A 21,879-nucleotide genomic window follows, 5' to 3' on the forward strand; every position below is an offset into this window, starting at 1 on the left:
GAGGCGAACCTCCTTCTAGATCATGAGTCAGCAGACTTTTCTAAAGGAGACCAGATAGCAAAAACTTTAAGCTTTGGGAGCCACTCAAAACTCTGCTATTGTAGCATGAAAGCAGCCATAGACAATACCTAAACAACGTGTGTGGCTGTATTCCAATAAAACTTTATTTATAAAAACAGGCAGCAAGACAGATTTGGCCCAAGGACCATAGTGTGTTGATGCCTGTTCTGCATTGGAGAAGAAATCCTTCCTTAATTTGGTTTCATTTTGCAACAATGATTTGGTTTGCAGCCATCTAGAAGATGGTACAGCTGGAGGGAGCTTTAGAGGTGCTAGATACCGGGGAGATCCCTAAGTCCATGGTGAGAAGTCTGTCCATACAAGGGGAAACTGAGTCAAAGGTCTTAGCTCCTTGTGGGCCTGCAGGAATGGGGACCAACCTCCCAAATGTCCTCATGGTGCCCCTCTCCTTATTCTCTTGGGTCAGGCTGGCAGGGCTGAGTGTCTGACCAGGGTCAGTGTGAGGCCGAAGGCAGCCAGAGCTGCGGTCAGCCAGCAGACTGAGCTGACTTCTCTTGGGCTCTGGCTCAGGGTCTGTGCTGCATGGTTCAGTTTGCTCCGCTGAATTCCTCTGGGATGCCACTGTCACATTACCTAAGCTTGGGACAGAGGGTTTTGTTTTTCTTTGGAGAACATCTGTCACATAACAGAATTAGGCTCTCCTCAGGAAGAGGACAGACTCTTGGTTTAGAGGTGATCATAGGCATCTTCCTGGTCTTGATGTGGACTATGGCCCTTGGGGACAAACTGACCTTCCCCAGAAAGCCAGGTTTTATTATAAAGGAGCCATTTTCCTGAGACTCATAACTGAATTTTTTCTCAATTGCCCCTTCTGGAGGCTTGGTCACTTGTGGGCCCCCAAGTGTTGCCAAAGTCTGCCTTGCGTCGGAAGGACTATAGCACCCTCATCCTCTAGTGAGCAGGAGGTTTTTCCATTTCCAGGAGGACTCAGGCCTGGCCGCCCGGACCTGGCATGGGCTGTGGCCGTGCCTGCCAGTGCCCCAGGTCTGAGCCAAAAGCAAGGCCTCCCTGGATTCACACATTGTCCCAGAGGAGGAGACTCCAGGACTTGCTGTCCACATGGACGGAGCGCCAGGGTTCAGGTTTCCTGGCAGAGCCCAGCTCACAGGGGCTCAGCTCAGTGCCCTCTCTCTGTACCTGCGAACTCTCCCTCCCTGCCTCTCTTCCTCTCCTCCCTCCAAGTATCTCAGCCTGACTCACCTTTTTCTTCATGTTTCCTGCTGCTGCTTTTTTGGACTCACCTTCCTCTCAGGAACGCCGTGTCTCGGGGATAGGTAAGCCTGTCTTGTGCTCATCTCCTGACCCTCCTGTTAACTTTCGCTGTCCCAAGCCGGAGGAGCCCACACCCACCCTGTCACCTCTGAAAAGGCAGGTAGGGCTCCTTCCAGTGGATGGGGTATTTGATACAGAGGGGTGGGCTCCAAGGCCTTCTGCATACCTCAGGGCTAACTATAGATTCTCTGGGAAGGCAGACACCACTTAAGTTCACTACCCTTGTAGGTATACAGCATCTCGAAATGCATGCCATCAGCCATCAGGGATATCAATTGACCAGCTGCTATGCTCTTGGTGTTTTATTTGCTTGGGGAAAAACAGGCCACACCACATGGTCTCTGGTCTATTTTGTCTGATGCCCCTAGAACACTTAGCTTTAGTGGCAGGCCGCTTAAATAGGCTGATGTCTAAATCGAATGAAAAAGTGGCAGTGATGGTAGAATGGGCTCAGGTGGCTGATTGGCTGCACGCATTAAAGGGGGAAGGCTGACATGTGGTTCGGATCTCTCCTGGTCCCCGAGCAGACGAGGACCTGCCTGGTGGACAGAGACACACACTGTGGCTTTCTGCAGCTAGCATCTTGGGTTTGGAATTTGAACAGGATCGCTGTTATTAACCACAGCATTCAAAGATATCTGATCAGCATGAGAAACGTTGTGTTGCTTCTGGGTGGTGGAGGTCGACCAAGGTCAGCGTAGATGTAAGGCAGTGATGCTATGTCTGCGTGTGTACGAATTACCTATGGAGTAATTTATTTTTTCAATTAAAAATAGATATTTAAAGAAAAAAAAACAAACAATGAAATCTGATGCCCACTTCAAGACCAATGAAATTAGCATCTCTGGAAGCCAGGCCCAGTCTCGAGTTATTTTTTAAGAGTTTCTCTTGGTGATCTCAGTGTGCGGTCAGGATTGATAACCAGGATTGTACTGGTTTTGCTTTGGTGGGTCTGGGGTAAAGCCCAAGACTGTCACTAAGGAAGATATCAGTAACCAATCTTACTCCAATAAATTTAATGAAAAAAGAAAATATTTTAAAAAATAAATAAAAGGAGGACGACAGCTGATTCTGATGCAGGTGGTAAAATGTCAACGCCTGAGGTTAGTTTGGAATCTTACTCCAGGTGGTCATTGGTCCTCTTGGGGGTTCCTCACGTTGGATTATTTAAAGGCCACAGTAGGGAAGGAAGCTTGATTTTCCTTCTCTCCCAGTTCTCCTCGGTGGTCACGACAGGGCATGTGCTTCGAGAGCTAAATCAAGTGTCCGCTGGTGGAGAGTGCCCAAGCCGGCCCTGGAGAGCCAGAGCCAAGTCCGACCTGCAGGTGGGGGGGCCAGAAAACCGCACTGCCCTGCCTCCTGCCTGCCAGGGAGCGCTGGCCCTTTCTGGGGTGCTACGGCGGCTGCAGCTAGTGGAGGAGAAGATTCTCCAGGTGAAAGCCTCGCCCTTTGCCCTGCCCGAGCCCGAGTCTGGGGTGCCTTCCATTGCCCCTCTCCCTCCACTGGCCCGGGGCGGGTTCCTTGTCTTGCTGTTCACACCCTGTCTCCCATCCAGTCCCATGTGTGGTGAGACAATGAGACAAGCCTGCCGACTGCCTCCCGCCTCTCTCGCGGAGGTAGCCATCCCAGTCTCTGTCACTATCTCTTTTTTTCTTTCTCCTTTCTCACTTTGACTGCAGAAGAGGGCTCAGAACTTGGCCAACAGGGAATTTCACAAAAAGAACATTAAGGAGAAGGCGGCTCACCTTGCCTCCATGTTTGGACATGGGGACTTCCCGCAGGTAAACGGGGCTTTCCGACCCCCCAGGGACCCAGACATCGAAATTCCAGGGAGGCAGCTGCAAGTCCATCTCTGGAGCTTCATTTCTTCCTTCCACCTGCTTTTACGGCATGAGGCACAATTCATTGTTCAAGCCACTGAAGAATTCAAGCTAGCGTCTAAAACTCAAAGAGAACATTCCAAATAGGTAGATAAATCAGGACAAAGGGAAAACCAAGGCGGAAAAGTAGGCTCAGATCAAAGGAAAAATCACTGAACAGAAACGCATGCTGTTAGATGCCAGATAGGTTCTGAGCAGGATCTCAGCTTAAGGGTCGATACAAAGAGAGAAAGCTGGTCGGTTGCAAGAATCACACTACAGTGCCTTTAAGGTGAAAGCAAAACAATTGCTCGTGACATTTTGGGGCACAATGGAGACATCTCCCCGTGGCCTGATCAGAGAGACACTGATGAGGAAGTCAACCACGTGCCATAATCTGTGCTCTGCTTGCCCAAAAGGCAGCATCGAGCCAAGAAAAATGGCTTTCCCTTAGCATACGAAGCACAACCCCCTCCAAGGCAGGTACTTACTTACTTAGAAACTTGTAGAGTATGTGCTTCCAAGGAGGTGAAAGAATTGATATGAGGTCCCGTGCTGCTCGTATGTGTCAGGTGCTCCCTGCCTGCAGCAAGCCTGGCCTCTGGAACATACTTCTGCTTCTTTCACTTGGTCTCCTCCGGACCTGTGTCCTCTGCTACTCAGCAGAGTCATTCACATGGGGAGAGTAATTTGCATTTATTTAGTTCGTGAGGTGCCGCGAAGCTGGCACAGTTGTCTGCGGCTACAGAGGCCCCAGTTGGGGCCATCTGCTTGCCCTAAAGTAGCCCAGGATTCTTCTTTCCTAAGCTTGCAGCTGCCGCTTCATACCAAGCTCCGGAGTGAGCACTTCGAGAGTTAGTGCTGGTGTCTGTGGCCGACATGAGAACAGCATGGTTTTGCTCCAGCTGTTTTGGAATGACAAGGGAGTTAGAATAGTTGTAACTATTCCAATAGTTGTAACTATAGCAGAAATTGTAACCAGGACCCAGACAGTCCTGCCCAGCTCCAAAGTCAGAGGCTACTATTTTGTCCTGAGACACAGGCCTGGACGTCTTTCGCCTCCTTGAATACGTAGGCATGGGGCTGCATCACCAAGGCGACCATCACTGTGCCTTTCCCCAGGGATAATCATAGTTTCCTGTTTCTGTTCTGTGCAGAATAAACTACTCTCTAAAGGCCTGTCTCATACTCATCCTCCGCCTTCTCCCTCCTGCCTTCCATCTCCTGATCCAGCTGCCACTTCCTCTCCATCAACTGTCGACTCTATTTCTCCTGCCAGAAAGGTAGTTGTTCTAAACGATTAGTTTCCCCCACTCCCTGCATGCTCTGAGGTGTCCTGCTCTGCTCGACCTGCACAGGCACATCTGGAGCTTGGCTTGGCTAAGATGAAAATGTGTAAGATACTTCACAGCAGTCCTGCATTTGGTTTTGTTTTTGCGTTGGAGCCAGCAACATACTGGAACAGGCAGCACACGAAAACTCACCTAACGGTGCTCGCTCATCCAGCAAGCATTAGTGGGGCACCTGTCATGTGCCAGTCATCATGCCAGATGCAGAGGAAACAGAGAGGAGGGTGGTACAGTTCCCTTACTGAAGTTTGGATGGCAAGCAGCATATTAGAAATAATTTTTTACCAGATGAAATTGCCAACATTTGGCTGTAAGGTCAGAATGCTGGTATGACTTGAGTTTGGAAATAAAAGTATTTATGGCGGTACAGAGATGAGTGTGAAAGTGAGCCCACTCTTTTCACGTTACTGAATTTCATTCCATCCTCTTATAAAGAGCCACTGAAGGATCTGCACTGTGTTCTAGAAGAATGACTCAACAGTGCAGAGGTTGGCTCCAAGGAAGGAAGGAAGTGTGGAGCTAACTGTGGTTAAGTTGATAAGAAAATGTACCATGAGCAATTATTAAATTTGGGTTCTGGGGCACTTTTTATGTTTTCCACTTGCCCTTCTACTACCTAATATGCTGGGAACACCATCAGGTGGGAGAAGGGCAGCCTCCAGAGAAGCTTGGCCTTTGGAACTGATGAGCCTAAAAACCGATGTGAAGGCCACTTCTTTAGCTGTTGCTCAGGGAAGTAGGTTTGGCATCTCTTCTCCACAGACAGCCTCCTCTGAACACATCCAAGCTGTTTAGCTCCCACCTAGGCTCAGTGGGTGGTGCTGAATATTCTCCTACCAGAGTTGCATTAGTAAAAAAATTAGGAGTTGCTTCTTGGTATGTATCTGGAAGACCCCACCCCATCAATCTGCCCCCTGTCACTCTCTCACACACCTCACTCACACACTCTCTCTCTCTGTCTCTCTGTCTCTCTCTCTCTCTTTCTCTGTGTGTGTTGGGGGTGGGGGCGGGGGAAGAAGGGTGCAAGTAAGAGCCCCAAGAAAGGAGCAAGGTTTTTCTTATCCCGTGTCCCAAGCCAACCTTGGCCGTCAGCTGACGGTGTAATTGGGATATTTTAGTAGCTTCTGCCCTGTTGTGCCATTCACAGTGTGTCTGGGAATGATCCAAGAGCTCTTAGAAAGGGTCATTCTGGGATATATGGCAGGTCAGTTACTCTCTCTGTGCCTTAGTTTCTCCATTTGTAAAAAGGACCCAGTTTGCACTTAACACCCACAGACCCCTCCAGATCTTACTGTGAAGCTACTGCAGGCAGTTAGGGATGGAGGGAAAGTTTCTTGGAGATGATATTCCCAGTGTTACTACCCCACCCCTTACCCAGCTCCACCATTGATCAAACACTGGACTTTGCACATGCAGAATCTGGCAGAGGGATGTTCTCCTCTGAGAACTGGCTGCCTCCTAAATTAGGTGGCAATCCAGTGACAAGCTACTTCATTCAGTCTTGGTGGAGCTCAGAGAGCCTCCCTCCTGGAAAGAGCCTGGGATGTAATGCTTCTTCCCAACAGATTATGGGCTGCTCTCATTGCCCAGTGACCCAAGTTTGCCTCAATTCAGGGAAGCCAGAGGAAGGAAAATGCACTTGGAAGTTGATGCTTAGTCCTTGACAACCTCCTGGCAGGCAGCATGTCTCTGTTCCTGCCCTAGAGCCCCACCCTGCAAGTCTGAAGATCCAGGGATAATCACTTCCTTGTGGGAGCAGGCTTGGCCAAACTTACCATGAGGAGCATATGTTATTCTCAGAGACACAAACTTGGGTCACTGATTCTGCCTTCAGACTACACTTGCCCACCCTCTCAGATTGGCATTCTGCCTTAACATTCAGAATGATTCTGCTGGGTTGAGTATTTGCTTGCTTGTTTGTTTGTTTGTTTTTGGCCTGAACAGTTAGTTATAGGGAGTCCGAGGCCCTCTTGTTTAGGGCCCAGATCCTTTCCCCAGAGTCTTGTCTTTGAAGACCTTAGACTCTGAAATTACATCCAGTCTTATGTCCTCAGCACCATTTGGCTCATCCATCCCATCAAACAAGCCCGCCTGTAGCAGTATCAGCCCTCTACTGTCCACGTTAACTTATTTCTTCAAGAAGGGAGCCCACTGCTCATTTGGCCTCTGCCATGGCTGCTAGCCATTTGCCAAGGCTGGTGAGCTCTCACAAGAACAAAGTGGCGGCCGAGTGTTTGCACAGCTGAGCATGAGGGATGGCCTCACTGGGCTAAGGCTGTGGTTTAGTCCTCCTGGGTCAGAAGAGCTATGTGCATTGCAAAAGGAGCTTTCTCTCCACTTGGGGATGTTTGTTTTAAAACTGGATTTGCAGCATTTACTCTGGAGACCTGCATATTAGAGGGAAGCCGGACAGTCTTGGCTGACCGATCTGCCTTTGTTTCTTCTGATACAGGGTAGATCTCAAGGCTGCCTCCAACCTCATTGTCCTTTTCTCTGTCCCAGAGATAGAGCCAGGCAGATTTTTGGATGTCTCCTGCGTGTATCCTAGCATAAGGAGCTTTATGGTGGTATGTCTCAGGGAGGCAAATTGCTACAGGGAGGAGGTTATGGGCTTGGAGTCGCACTTGGGGTCAGAGCACCAATTACTGTGTGACCTTAGACAAATTAGTGGACCTCTTAGCACCTTAGCTTCCTAATCTATAAAATGAAGATGACAGCAGCTACTCCTGAGGGTGATTAGAATAATACAATGTCAGTCTATGTCAAAAAACAAACAAACAAACAAAAAACCTGTCGGAAGTACCCAGTAAGTGTGCTATTTCCAAAGAGGAGGAGAATTCTAGAAGAAAGCTCATTTACCCAAAATGCAGATTGATTCTTATCTTCCTAAATGCAAAGAAGTCACCATCAGGTTCCTATTTCCATCCGAGCCACTCAGGAACAGTGAGGCCTCAGGTGAGTTAGAGTCTGCCTGAACCTCAGCTGCCCCAGCTGTGAAGGGGGACTCTTAGACCCACCTTGCCAGGCCATGAGGGTTAAATGCATATGATCAGCACAGTGACTAGCACCAGGGGATGAAGCCACAGATATGAGGGACAGTAACAGCCCCAAAGCCCTACTTACATCTCATCTCTGAGCAGGTAATATTCAGACCCCTTCAGATGAAGAGATTTCAATCCTATTCCTTTCTTTCCCTTACCTTGGCCATATGGCTGAGGACTCAGGTCCACCAGCCTAGCCTCTGATGTTTCTCATGCACGAACTCCTCAGTGAGGAATGTCCTTGCCCAGGCACCCAGGGTGGCCCAGGAGATGTCCTCTAGCCCTACCTGTGGAAACCTCCTCCTCTGGTGAGCCCCGAGCCCCTGAAAGCTCCACTCTCACCCCTTCCTGACCCATATGGGCTTCAGGATGCTCACAGCAGGCCAGGTGGCCAAGCTCTGTGGAGGAGCATGGTCCGAACGCAAGGTATTCTTCGCTGAGTTCCAGGCCCAAGGTGGGAACTTGCCATTGTTTGGACACAAAAGGGCCCAGAAGCCTGCTTCCTTGTTCATTCAGAGCATCTGTCCTGTGCCAGGAGTGATGAAGACAGTGTCATTACATCGGGGAATGCAAACCAAAGGGGAGATGGGCCAGCTCGAAGCAGAGCGAGAAAGGCCCCAACATCCAGGCAGGCGCCATCATATTCCAGGCTGGGAATGACGGGATTGCCTCAGGAATGCCTCTTTGTGGAGGTCCAGCCATCCTCTGCAGCCTTTGGTGATGGTGCTTGTGAGAACAGTTATGTCACCATGTTAGAATCTGGGTTTACTCAGGGGAAAGAAGCCAGTGCTCTCATCCTGGGTGGGCCAGATATTCTTAGTCAGGTAGAGGAGGGAACCCAGGCAAGTGGGAGCTCCCCCAGTGAAGGCCATCTGAGAGGGGAGAGAAGAAGTCCCAGAATGTGGAAATGTGGAGCTGTACTGGTGACAGTGCTTTGGACTCATCAACTGCCAACTGTTCTTGGGAGCCCAGTGCCATCGGAGAAGCAGCCCAGATTCTTTACGGACTCTTTGGCAGCTCTGCAAGGATGTTGTTAAAAACCTCCAGGTCTTACTCTGAGGTCAATATCAGGCCAAGTTTTCTAGAACTTTCTCCACAAGTTGAGCATCTCTTTCTCAGCATCCTGAGAGCCTGATAATTTCCTGGTTAACTAGAGCAGTGCTACTTAAAGTGTGGTCCACAGGCAGGTACTGGTCTGTGACCCAATGAGCACAGCAGGTAAGTAAGAGTAAGCATTGGACACATGTAAAGCAATGTGACATTGCTGCACATCCAAGAATGTGATTGTATTTCCAGTATTTCATTTCTATTGTGTTCAAAAGTATCAGGCCGCAAGAGATTAGAGACTAAAAAAAAAAGAAAAAAAACTAGTCATTCACCATTGATAGGACGAGAAGCACTGAGCTAGCACAAGGCCAGCTGCTCATGTCCTCACCCTCATGGAGCCAATAAGGCATCCTGCTGTCAGGAAACAGAAAAGAAGGCATGATCCCTAATCTAATGTTCGCCTTCACACGGGTCTTTGGGTGAAGACCTTGAGATAAATTCTCTATCATCTGGTCTCCTTGTGACCTCTCCAGAAAGTACCTATCCACTTCTTGGTATTGGCTATTAGTGATTCCGGGATGGTTTCCATCAAGTTGGGACACGTATGTAGAAGACTCTGCTAATTTCCTTCAGGAAGCTTACATTCTATTCTTAAAGCCGCTGTCACAGAGCGGGGATGTGGATTTAACTGGGAGAAAGGAGCCTTTTTGGCCCATAATAAAAAACCAGTGCCTTCGCCCTTCATTTCCTGGCCAGGTGAATGGACAGGGTCCTGTGCTGGTAGAACAACGGAGCAGGCTCGAGACCACACCGACGAGTTCTGGCAACACCCATAGCAGCCACATAGCCCTCTACGTGCTTCCGTAATTGCTCCCCGAGTCAGGCTTACACGGAAGCTCAGCGGCACAAGTGCTTATTAGCTAAGTGGTTAATAAGGTCTTACTGGGGACTTGTATTTAAAGCCCGAGAAAGCACAGTGTCAACCTCTGCTAACTCAGGGGAGGCGATAATTGCACATGGGTATCACAGCATCACCATGGCGCCTTTCTGGAGAAGCACCATGGAGCCAGTCCACACGCTAGGCCAGAGGAGATGGCCACACAAGGGCACTCTGGGGAAAGAGGTACATCTGACCTATCTTCTTTATTTTGAGATAAACCCAGGAAGTACTCAGTATTCTGCAGCCTCTACCTGAGGGGCCTGTGTCAGGGGATGGGACACCAGGCAAACTGTGGCATATTGTCCAGAACCAAGGCACTTGAACATTTCTTGAAAACAGGAACCAAGCTCCTTGGCATTTGTGAAATCTGGAACATGACGGAGAGTGTGCGCAGAAGCAGAATCCGAATCCCTCTCAGACTGGGCCAGCTTGGGGGATGGGCTGGGGGCAGGGGAGTAACTAGTCTGGCTGGGAAGGAGCAAGCTCTGTGAAGTCTGAAGAGGCCCCATCTGTCTGAGTGGTAGGACCAGACACTCCCCCAGCAGGCCTACAGCCACATTCTCTACAATCCCTCAGAGCCACACATGTGGTCTGGAGAGACAGATCCAAAGTTGCTGTTAGGCTGGGGCTATCTTCATGAGAAAGAGAGGGGGTGTCTCAGGGTCTTGTCATGCTCCCCAGGCTGTTCGGCATCCCCTACCTGTTCGTTCTCTTGTGGTGCCTGTGCTCTTGCTGGAATCTGATGAGGTAGTCTCAGTATCTGAGGCTGGGCATCGCTGCCAGGCGTTGGGAAGCTGTGGGAGCCTGCTGCCGTTTGCTTTGCTGTTCCCTGAACCTCTTGCCGTATGCTTGAGGCTTTCTGTTCTGGGATTAGATGTGGCCTCCCAAAAGCAGTCTTGGGTGTAGATTGAGGGCCCTGTTATTGGTCCTTGCGAAGGCCATCTGCCTGTTCCTGAGGCCCTTCCGCCTCCGTCACAGCTCTGGCCACGTCTCCCAGAAGCTGGACTCGGAGGCTAGGGAGCGTCCGGAGCCGCCCTCCCTCCAGGGTCATGTACCGAATCTCATACTGTGCGGGTTTGTATCTCTGCAGAGGAGACTGCAGCGTTCCCGGGGTGGCCTTTCAGACCTGGTGGGGAAAAGGGGAGCAGGCTGGTTTTTCTGGGGGATGTGTGTGTGGTTGTGCCATGTCTGCTTGGGCTGCCACATCCCACCCCTTCCCCAGTTCCTTGACATGTCGTGGGGCGTCCAGGCACTCACAGGCAGGCATGGGCCATCATGCTCTCAGGAGGCCAGGCACCCACAGCCCATCAGGCAGTGGTTCCTGGGTCCCACATAAAACCACTGTCCTGCCTCTGGGCTGGCCGTGCCCATCACCTGCTCTGGAACCTTGTGGGCACTGCCACCTGCAGACTTCAGTGGAGCTCCCCATCCTGATCCACTGTGGGCCAGATTCACGTCTAGTCTAGTCATTACTTTTGCTGGCAGGGTGGTCAGTGGTCCTGGCCTGGAGGGACTCAGAAACCATCATCGCTCCCTAGGGACACGGTTACTGCAGGGCAGGCTGGGCCTGCTGGATTCAGAGGAAGAAGGGAGGGAAGAGTCTAGCTCATCTTGGCCCAAACCCTGCTAAGTGCCAGGGACTTTGACATATGTTTCCTTACTTGGCTCTTAACCACACGTCCATGAGTCAGGCATGATTATCCCCATTTTACTAAATGAGAAAACCGAGCATAGCAGTGGAGAGCTTTGTGCCTGGGCTCAGAACCAGCTGGTGGTGGAGCAGGGTCTTCACCGTCGAGGTCCTTGGGGGCTCACTAAGCAGCAGGTCACTGCCCGCCAAGGGGAGAGTCTCTGTGGGAGGGCGGCTGCTGTTCAGTTGTCTGTGACGTCTTGGTCCCTTAGCTCTTTGTCTACTTTGCTCAGCCTTTGCGCCTCACCAGCTTTTGGAGGCTCCAGTCATACCGGTGCAGACACTCCTTTATGGTGGTGACCAAGCTAAACAGCACAAGATTTCCCAGCCACTGATTAAAAAAAAAAAAAAAAAAAAAAGGCCATGTGAAGGTGCCTGGGTGGGGGTCAGGAGACCAGAGTAGAGTCCTGAATCTAGTGTCTATTTGCTAAGTGGCCTTGGATAGATCCTTCTTCTCTCTGGATTCATTCACCCTGTCTGTGCACTGAGAAACTCAATTGACTCCCGAAGGCCTTGCACCCCCAGTGAATGTAGTTCTCTTAGTCACCTGGATCACACAGGGCCACAGGGGTTCATTTCTGTCCTTCACTCCAATCCCAGAGTGCCTGCTGCTTGCCGCTGGCTGGTTTTACCCCTCCCTGGATGTGTGGTGCTGTTTGCATGTGGGCGTGGAGCCCCCTCCCACATCCAGCTTGTTCATGTTAACTGGCCTTATCTTTGTCTCTGTCTCCTCTACCTCTGCTCTTGGGTAGCTGACAGTAGGGAAAGTATCCAGTGGGATAGGGGCTGCCGCTGAAGTCCTGGTCAATCTGTACATGAATGATCACAGACCTAAGGCCCAGGCCACCTCGCCAGACCTGGTAAGGCACGCACCCCTCAGCCTTTGCCCACAGACACGGGCTCTGGCCCTCCCAAGGCGCCCTTTCTCCTGGACATGAGGGGCTGAGAATGGGCTGGATCAGAGTAGAGTGAGGGGGAGGCAAACCCCTCTCAGCTTTCTTGGGGGTCGTTTCACAAGGCAAATCATTCTCCCACCTGTCTGGGACTCTGGAGCACTCGGTGAAAACACCAGGCGAGGCCGTCTACATGGTCAGACATCCTTGACTGTCAATGTTTAGTGTCCAAAATAAGTAGCCATTTTGCATTGAATTGAGAATTCAGTAATGGAGAAACACCCCTTTCCTTTAAATTCCCCCCTGCTCCAAGTGAGGCCGCTCATTGCAGTCACCAGCAATGTGAGTTGACAATTCCTTTGGCTTCTCTTCGGCACATACCCTGGAATCACCCAGGTGCACCCCTGCCCTGGCCCATCCCCACCCCCCCCCCCTCCATGCATTTAGGAATTTGGCCACTTGGTGATGTGTAAGACATAGCCTCTCCCTTTTCTACAATTCTCTTGAACAATTTTGATGCCACTACCTTTCCTTGCCTGACCTGAGTTACTGCAGCTGGACAAGGATGTGTAAAACATTCTTTTAGTGACTTCATTTCAGACCCAGGCAATACGTAACCCCAGGGACAGAGTTTTGGAAACAGTATCGCCAGGTAGGCATGTTTGTGACGGATGCCCACTCTGTTAGATCAGGAGACATCACTCCTACGCCCGAACCAGAGCAGCCAGCCTAGGGGACAGCTCCCTCCTTGCCCATCCGGCGGCCAGCCTGCCCGCCTGGGTGTACAGCTAACAGCTGTACCTGCTCTTCCGGGGCCTGTGTTGGGAGTGCATCTTGCCATGCTCACTTTTTGCTGAAGTGCCCGAAGTAACATGAGCAGCAAACAGGAGCCTGCAAGGTTCCTATGATTCAGGTCAGAATTTCTAAAAGCCTAGGCCTCGCACTTCAAGACTTGGCATCAGCCCTAACCCTGCTCTTCTCTCCCGATGCCCTGTGCCCCACAGGAAACTATTCGGAAGGTGTTTCCCCTAAACGTGGGCGGCAGTGACACCTGTTACTTCTGTAAGAAGCGTGTGTACGTGATGGAGCGGCTGAGCGCAGAGGGCCACTTCTTCCATCGAGAGTGTTTCCGCTGCAGCGTCTGCGCCACCACCTTGCGCCTGGCCGCCTACGCCTTCGATGGCGATGAAGGTAACTCTCTTCCCTCAGGGGCAGCACTGTTCTCTGGCCTGGGCTCTGTCCCTCTGGAGGCTCTGGGGAGCCCAACACTTCTCAGAGAGTAGAGGGCATCAGGAAAGCTATTCAGGGAGCTGGGAATTCCTCAAGAGAGAGGCTGTCTGTGGTGGGCAGGGACTTCCAGGGGAAGAGGAAGCTGCCCATGCTGCATGTATGGCAGTGGAGAGCACCTACTATGTGCCAAGAGCTTTGCGTACATTTTCTCACTCAGTCTCACTGCCTTCCATTGCCCCTGAGTAGTTGAGAAACACATGCTCAGCACCATACTGCTCATGTGATAAGGGTTGAATAAATGATGGTTTATAAGTGTTATTATTCACAAAGTCTGTATTATAAAAATAACCATAATAGTAACATCTGTTCCAATAAGTGGCCTATCAGAGGCCATCGATGAGGGAATTGCACTCATTGAATTGAGTGATTATTGCCTGTCTAATTTTCAGCACTCAGTATTTGCACTGCCCAGTACAATGAGAGGCAGGCAGTACAGCACAGTGCTTATGATTTCATACCCTCAAACTAAACTGCCAGGTTCAAATCCAGACTGTACCATTTACTAGTCATAGGGCTTGTTCCCTAACCTCCTTGTCCCTCGATTACTTCATCCATAAATGAGGATCACAGTACTTAGCTCATAAGGTGGTTGTGAGGGTGGATAAGTTAACTTACAGGGAGCATTTAGAATAGTACCTGATATTTTGAGTCCTACCTAAGTTTTTCCTGTTGTTATTCCCATCACCTGTAACTGTCGTAACTTTGAACAAAGAAGACTTTTCTGGAAGGTACCCGGTTATCCTGGGCAGTGGCCAGTGGCCCAATGTGTATCTCTCCTGGGCTTTATTTCCCCATCACTACTGCCATCTGTTCTGAGCCTTTCCCATCACCAGGGGTCCCAGAAAGAAGGAGGAGCTAGAGATGATGTCACTGCTCAGAGCTGTCCGTTTTGTTGCCTGGCAACTGCCCTTGGGAAGAGACAGGCTCGCTCTGGTTCGGGGATTATCTAAGAGTTTCAGCCTCATCCATGGGAGCCCCCCATTGCTGCAGCCTCCCTCTGAGGTAGCAAAGGGTCTTGCACCTCATCTCAGTGATACTTCCTTAAGGCAGATGATAGAAACTTTCCCAAGTGTGAGCTGTCCTGGGCTTGCTCCATTAATGGCATTTTCTGACCGAAACAATGGTGGGCATTTGGCTGATGAATGCTGTGGCTCTGGCTTATGGGAGAAAAATCTTTGTGAGTGTGTGTTTCTTTTTACAGGCAAGTTTTTCTGCAAGCCTCATTTCATTCACTGTAAAACCAATACTCAGCAACGAAAGAGACGGGCGGAGTTGAAGCAACAAAGAGAGGTACGTTTGGTCTTGAAAGGGCTGGGGAAACAGAAGGCCCCTAGATAGAAGGTTTTCAAAGGCTCCTCTACGTTAGGCCATCATTTCTGGCCCTAGAGGGACTGAGATTCATAGACGAAGAGGAGGGCTCTACTCCCTGGTGTGAAGGGTCCCTTTGCCTCTGTCTGTTCAGCTCTCTTCTGGGGTGTGTCCCACCAGATGCCGGCTCCCAGGTGAGTGGTTGTGCTGGCCTCTCATGAGAAGCATAATAGAGCTTTCCTATGTACCAGGGATGGGACAATATGCTTAGCCATGCAGAAGTTACGGGTCATCCCCTGTGGTCCCTATGTCATGTCTTCTTCCCCTCTGCCTCCTTTATAACCACTGGCTGACATTTTCAGGGGTGCCTGGTATTGGACCCAACCTTTGCTGTGGTTTCTAAGTCTTTTCCCCAGGTTCTTGGATGTCATCAAAGTGACCAGCCTGCTGGAAGTATGGACAACTTGTTACAGCGCCCCCCCCCCCCCGGCAGCTCTTAGCTTCTACAGCTTGATTAATCACTGCCAGCAAAGACCCACGACTCACAGCTTTTTCTGATTACACATTAATATAAGCTTAATGTAGAAAAGTGGGTAAATAAATGAAAGTATATAAAGAAAGTTAAATCACCCGTCATCACTCATTCTGAGTAAACCATGATTAATTTTGTAATACTTCCTTCCAGACTTCTTTTTGTATGTGAATATATTTTAATCTAGTTGCAATCCTGTCGCCACAACTTTATATTCCTTTTTGTCCCCACTAACACTGTATCAAGAACAGTTTCCCATGACATTAAAAATTCTTTGGGGGCTTGATTTTTGATGCCTATAAAAACTGGTCGAGAATTTAACAAGTCCCATGTTGGACCTTTAGATTGCTTAATGTTTTGCCTTATATTTTTACCGTGAACATCTTCGTACCCACATCCTTATCCACATGTCGAATTATGCACTTAGAATATGTCATTGGAAATGGGATTTCTGAGTCGAAGGACATGCGTTTTGAAGGCTGGTGAATTTGCCCACTTCCCGGTGCATATTCACTTTCCTCCTCAGTAGTGAAGGGTGCGCTGTGATTATTGGTGGGGGAGGGGGGGGAAGTACTGGGTCTGCCAAGCTCTATTTTTATTGTCTCTCTTTGTCTTTTCTACAAGGGGTCCACTGTGAGAATCATAAACTAAATACTCTCCCTTTGATCTTTCTCAGGAGGAGGGAATGTGGAAGGAGCAGGAAGCCCCTCTGCGGCGGGACCTGCCCACAGAAAGCTCTTGCGCAGCCGCTGTCATTGGCCCGCCCGCAGGCAGCCCCCCAGGTATCACCACTTCCTCCTTTAGGAAGGCGCTAAGCTGGCCGCTCAGGCACCTGCTTAACTGGATTCGGGGACTCCTGCGCGCAGCCGGCCTGCATTTCAGGGACAATGCTCACAACTACTGCTACACGTACGAGCTCCTGAGCCTTGGGCTGCCCCTCCTGTGGGTGTTCTCCGAGGTTCTGGCTTCCATGTACCTGGAGTCCCAGGAGTCCCTCGAGAGCATCCGCGACTGGGTGCTCACGTTCATGCCGGCCAAGCGCCACTGAAGGGCAGCCGCCCCGAGGGCCTTCACATTTCCAGCGTAGATGGCGGTGTGTTTGTAGTTAGCTAAGGCCCTGGCCAGGAAGCCCAGTGTACCTTAAGCCACAAGCCAAAGAGTTTCACGTTGGCCACCTGTGCTGGACTTGCAAGGTGAACACCTGCTCACTATGCTAGGGCCAGCACGATATGAAGGATTTTTTTTATAGAGATTTGTACTTCTTTTATACCAAAGTGAGCCGTATTTCTAGGTTTACATTTCAATTTTTAACTTTTAATAAGCCAAAAGAAAGCATTTTTTACTATGTGTGTCAGGTTTTCTGTACATGGGTTTGAAATTTATACTGGTATTACAAACCCCTCCCATACTGCAGCCAATTGTAATAGTCATTGCCTGCAACATTAATGATTTGGGCTTTTACCTAAATAAGTGCCTTTCGATCTACAGACCTGGCTGCCATTTGTCAAGAGGGGGCAATTTTTTTGCAGCACAAAAGTATAATTATTTTATAAGGAAAGAGTAGAAGGACAGTCTAAAGAAACATACAAAAGCATGTGGCAGTGTGTAGTTGGCTGTTAAATTTCCTCCCAGAGGAAGATTTTTTTGCTCCCTTGTTTCTATGTAAAATAATAGATTAAATTTCCCCCCAAATAATAGCCAGATGACATAGAACCATGGGGTTTGGAGCAGATTCCTACAAACATGCATTTTCCCTTCCCACTAATGAGCACTGCGGCAGAAGTCCACTGGCACCTAACCGTGCAGAGCTCTGTCAAGCTGATGCAATGCCTGCCGAAGAGGCACTATGTCAGCTGCTGGCTCCCTATCTGGTCCCCAGCCCCAGCTGCAGTCTGACCCAAGGCCACTCAGGGTCCATAATGGAGAGGCTGAGGGAAGAATTTGCTCTCTCACACCAGGTCCTTTGGGACAAAGGGTGTGTGTTAGCGCCTCAGAGTGGTATTTATGGGAAGCGTGGCCTGCCCAGTGAGTGCTGCTCACAGACCTCCTGACTGTTCAACCGGCTGGCCACCATGCATATTTGGTCAAAACAGTCATAAAACATTTATTTTCACACTGTCCTAGCAAAGGAATGTGTCTGACCTCCAGGAGTAATCTCCCCTTTGTCTTGATTGGCAGAGGAGGCTGGAGTGGAAGCTATTTATTGACTGATGCAAATATGCCCTATTAAGGACAAAAACAGGCATTGAGCCTACCTGCAATCTTTACTCTGGGCATCTGGAAGAGGCCTAAACTCCTTGCCCACTCTCCACCCTCCCCGCACTGCCCCTCCCCGCCTTCACCCACTACACTCTGCCTGGACATGCACACTGTTGGGTCTGGTTGAAAATGGAGAGGCTGATATGAAAAAGGCCTTCTGCCATGTTCAATGTATCTAGAGTTGCCTTCTGCCATGTTCAATGTATCTAGAGTTGCCGGGCTGAAGACAGCTCCATGCACTTGTTACTCTGGAGATTTCTTCTAGATTAAGTAGGATGGAACCTGGTGTGGGTTTGGAGCAGAGCTCTTGAGGGCTTTGAAGTGACAAGTTTCTATAGGATGGAAAGAAGGGGGAAGGCATTTCTACAAACAATTCCCTGAACTCCTGGGGTAAAACAGGGCATGGCTGTGGCGAAGTCCATGGGAAATGGCACCCCTATCCTTATTGGATCTGTTCTCAGTCTGATGACTTGCATTGTGTTTTTACAAAATTTTGCTGGGATTTTAATGTTCACCATGGTGGGATTAGCCTTTGATTCATCTTATATTTGATTCCCAAAAGTAAATTCCCCAATGTGAGCACAAGCAGAGCCACGTCATTTTTATTATTATCAGCTCAGGGCAGGACGAGATGCTCTGTGGAATGCTCCATAAAAAGCCAGAGTTAGAATTTCTGAGAATGTCATTTATGGCCATAAAGAGACTGTTTTGAATTACTCTGATGAGACAGGGTGTGCCCGTCAGAAGCCTGAGATGTCTGTATGTTCTGAGACTTTGAACCTTCCTGGTGGGCGGCACCAAGCACCCTGTGTTTCCCAGGGGTGTGGAGACTTCCAGGCCTCCACAACATATTCTAAAGTGAATATGAGACACTAGAGTAAAATTGGGGCAGAGAGAAAATTGGGGGGCAAGGGGTCCTGAGGGAGCTCTCGAGAGCGGTAGAGTGTTGGCGTGTGCAGACCACACGTACTCACTTCTGTGGCCAGGTAGCGGTCACTACCAGAAAGGTTCATCTGTCCTAAGCAAGCAGTGACTTGTTTGGGGAAGTTTCCCCATTTTTAATGGATGCCTTATTTTCAACTCCCGTGTCTTCTCTTGTCAATCGTTTTTCTTTTTTCCTCCAAACTAAATTCTCTTTTCTCTCTCTTTCCAACCTTACACTGTGGCCGTCAGTTCATTTCAGCCTTCCAGTGCTACACCCACTCCTTGGCTGACGCACTTCTGCTCTGAGGTGACTGGTTTTCTTGCCGATTTTCAGAGTGGGACTAACCCCTAAGCCGCTTTCCGCACCCATCCGTGGTACCGTTTGTGCTAACTGCGCGCGTCTTGCATACTAATGGATTCATTTGGTGGCGGCGTTGTCGGAGAACTGTGTGGGGTGGTGTTCAGCTTGAAAGCTGTTTCCGATCCCCCTGAGCCGGCAGCCCAGTCGACGCCAGGTGCATGCTCCGCCTGCCCTCCGTTCCCTGTGGCCTGCGCGCATGCTTTTCTAGTTGCACTGACAGGAGCCGCTTACCTTCCTGGGAGGGTTAACCTTGACTGAGACAGTACCATAGAGAGGGCTCCGGTCGCCTTGGAAAAGAACTCCTTTGTCTAGCAGCCCCTGAAAAAGCACATGCGTACAAGCATCTTCTTAAATTGGTTCTAATATAAAGATTATTATTAACGTCATTAATCAAAATCATAAGTGATGATTTTTGGAGGGATTTAAAAAAAAAATACTCCCTAGCTTCATCACCAGCTTGACCCATGCTCTGTATTTTAAACACATCATCACAACTTTCCTCGCAATTCTTTCTCTACTGCAGCCTACATTATAGATCCACGGATCTTGCAGTGGCTCTTCTTATCTCTCTTGGCTCATAAAGCCCCAGATGATGAAGAAGCTTCAACTAGAGCAATCATCATCATGGGCCAGGGATGGCTTTGAGAAACCACTCAGTTCAACTCCAGTCCTGAAGCGGCCAGTTTCATGGCCCTGCTCAAAACACACATCCCCCGCTGACTCATTACATAGAGCAGCAGGACATTCAAAGTGCTTTTAAAGAGAAACACCATGTCAAGTACGGGGCGAGCTGTGGTAGGCCAGGCCTCACAGTCTCAGGTTGCAGGTGCTGCCTGTCCTGCACGTGGCCCAGAGCCGTGCTGACCTCTTGGCCTGTCTGCACTGTCCTGCATGCTGCATCACTCACTGCATCGGCGCCGATGCTAGCCAGTACGAAGTCATCGTTCTTGTCTTATCTTCTCTTGCAGAGTCTCCCTCCCTTTATAGAATGTCAACCAAAGAGTGCCCTCCTCCCCTCTCAGCCTCCTCTTTAGCTAGCCTCCCCCATGTCATCGAAATGCATGTTTATGACCTTTGGTAGTCATTTACAGTGCCACATGGAACCCTGTATTTTGCACACAGCAAACAATGTTTAGCTTTATTTATGGTATTTGATGCTGTAAATGAAAATAAATATGGTTCTTTATAAAGCTTATTGTTTCCTCTCTTCTTTGCCATGGAAGCTGCCCAAACTTGAAACACAGGTTGGTTTAGGGGGGTCATACTTCCCTAAACTGATGACAGGACTTGCACTTATGGTGACATGGGACTCTCTGGGGCTGTGCTGGTCATTCTAAAAGGAAATATTACCCAAGGGTAATATTTGGAAAAAGTCACCAATGCTCCTGGGCCAGGCTTTGCGGTCTCTTTCTTAAAAACGCGTGGTACTTTTCTGCTCTAGGTGCTGCATAATTGGTAAGGGTCAGTGTCACCTCAATTGTTAGGATAGACTTACTTTCTTAATAGCTGTTTTCTCCCATTTTCTCCATACATCCAAGCCATGGACCTGTAGGAGAGCTTTACTTAAGAACCATATACTGATTTAGGTTCCTGTATGACCAAGGTTGTTCTTGCAAGTTTTACGCTGGTTCAGCTGAGTGATGAGTAAAAGGTAAGGAGGAAGGACCGGACATTGATTTAAGGTCCCAGTGAACATTGTGGGTGTGCTCACCAAGATGGAGAACCATTTGTGATTCTGTCCCACCCCAGAAGCTCAAGTCACTCAAGGTCTTAGGCTGCAAGGCTCTGCTCACAGGGACACTCGAGGACAGCACCATGGTAGGCCTTGGTTCAACTCCAGGCTCTCTTCTCCATAAAGGAAGGATGTGGAGTTCCACTTGCCTCCAGAAGTCTGATCCTCAGCCTCCCTTGGGAAGGATGCCTGTCATTGCCAGGCTAGATATAGCAGGGCTTCAGACACTGGTATAAAAACTCATCTGTGAACTTTGCAAAGGCCCTTGCTCCTCCAAAGGGACATGTCTGGGGCCCTGGGCCTCTGAGCCCACCTAGCTGCAGGTACCTGAAGCTGCCTTCACAGCTGCCTGGGATAATGAGCAAGGGTCTGTACTCTTATCCACGTGAGAAACTTCCCCTTCCATGAAGGGAATGGTGTTAGGGAGTGAAGTCAGAAGCTAGGTTAGGCAAGTGACTCATTCCTTTATTTATTGATCTATTCAAGTATTTATTGAATGCCTACTATGCTCTAGGCATATCCTAGGTCCTAAGGATGCAGCAGTGAACCACAAAGTCCCTGTCCCTCCCCTCATCTTGGCATGTATGTATGCTCAGTGTCGCATACTAGATTTGATTTGTTTTGTTCATTTGTACATGCACTCATTTGTTTACTCAACTAATAGTTACTGAGCGCCTGCAGCGTGCTGGGCATATAGCAAGGAATGAAATGGAAAAAAAATCCTTGTTCTCATGGAGCTTAGTTTTGATTTTTTGGTTTGAAGTCAGATTAAATGGACATTTCCCAAAGTGTGGCAACAGAACACTAGCTCGAAGAGGTGAACAAAGGGTTCCATAGTCACAATGTTTGAGAGATGTTTAATACAAATCATGCCAAACGTCCCAAACCTCAGACACCCACGAGGTTCATTAGCATGTTCGAGTCTCTGAGGAGTTCTGCAGTAAGGAAGCTTCATTAACTTTGTCCAAGTGGGTTTTGCTATAGCTATTCAAAATGGGCATTTCGTTGGAGGGGGGGCAGTTTTCTGTTTTGCACATTACAGTCTACAAGTGGTTGGTAGAATATTTTTTAATCCAGAAACACTAGGTTATTAAAAACTTAAAATCAAAAATGTAAAATAACAAGATTAAATAGAATTAAGTATTGATTAGATCATGGGTTACTTTCTAAGCTTTAAAATCTCTGACAGAAAAAAATTATATACGGAAAAGAAAACATGACATAAATCTAACTAAATTTTAAAAACTTGAAGTATAACAATAAAATGAAAATATTCAATAGAAAGAATGGAGAAAAACTTG

General features: G+C 49.0%; 1 protein-coding gene across 5 annotated transcripts in view; it reads left to right on the plus strand.

Moving 5' to 3' along the window:
• The window catches only part of MICAL2 (microtubule associated monooxygenase, calponin and LIM domain containing 2), a 198,102-nt gene that overhangs the window by 118,132 nt on the left and 58,091 nt on the right, over window positions 1–21,879 (plus strand). For 2 of the 5 annotated variants that reach the window (XM_036221339.1, XM_016135438.2), the window contains exons 18-26: window positions 1,334–1,453; window positions 2,568–2,786; window positions 3,033–3,134; window positions 4,370–4,495; window positions 12,032–12,139; window positions 13,177–13,363; window positions 14,664–14,752; window positions 15,979–16,084; window positions 18,735–20,039. In XM_036221339.1, coding sequence (XP_036077232.1) covers window positions 1,334–1,453; window positions 2,568–2,786; window positions 3,033–3,134; window positions 4,370–4,495; window positions 12,032–12,139; window positions 13,177–13,363; window positions 14,664–14,752; window positions 15,979–16,084; window positions 18,735–18,775 — 1,098 coding nt within the window. In that variant the 3' untranslated portion in view covers window positions 18,776–20,039. Of the gene's footprint in view, window positions 1–1,333; window positions 1,454–2,567; window positions 2,787–3,032; window positions 3,135–4,369; window positions 4,496–12,031; window positions 12,140–13,176; window positions 13,364–14,663; window positions 14,753–15,978; window positions 20,040–21,879 lie in introns of those variants that run through there. The other 3 variants (XM_016135436.2, XM_016135437.2, XM_016135441.2) reach the window with 3 other exon arrangements.

The sequence above is a fragment of the Rousettus aegyptiacus genome, unplaced genomic scaffold (assembly GCF_014176215.1).
Source record: "Rousettus aegyptiacus isolate mRouAeg1 unplaced genomic scaffold, mRouAeg1.p scaffold_m13_p_5, whole genome shotgun sequence".
Classification (NCBI taxonomy): domain Eukaryota; kingdom Metazoa; phylum Chordata; class Mammalia; order Chiroptera; family Pteropodidae; genus Rousettus; species Rousettus aegyptiacus.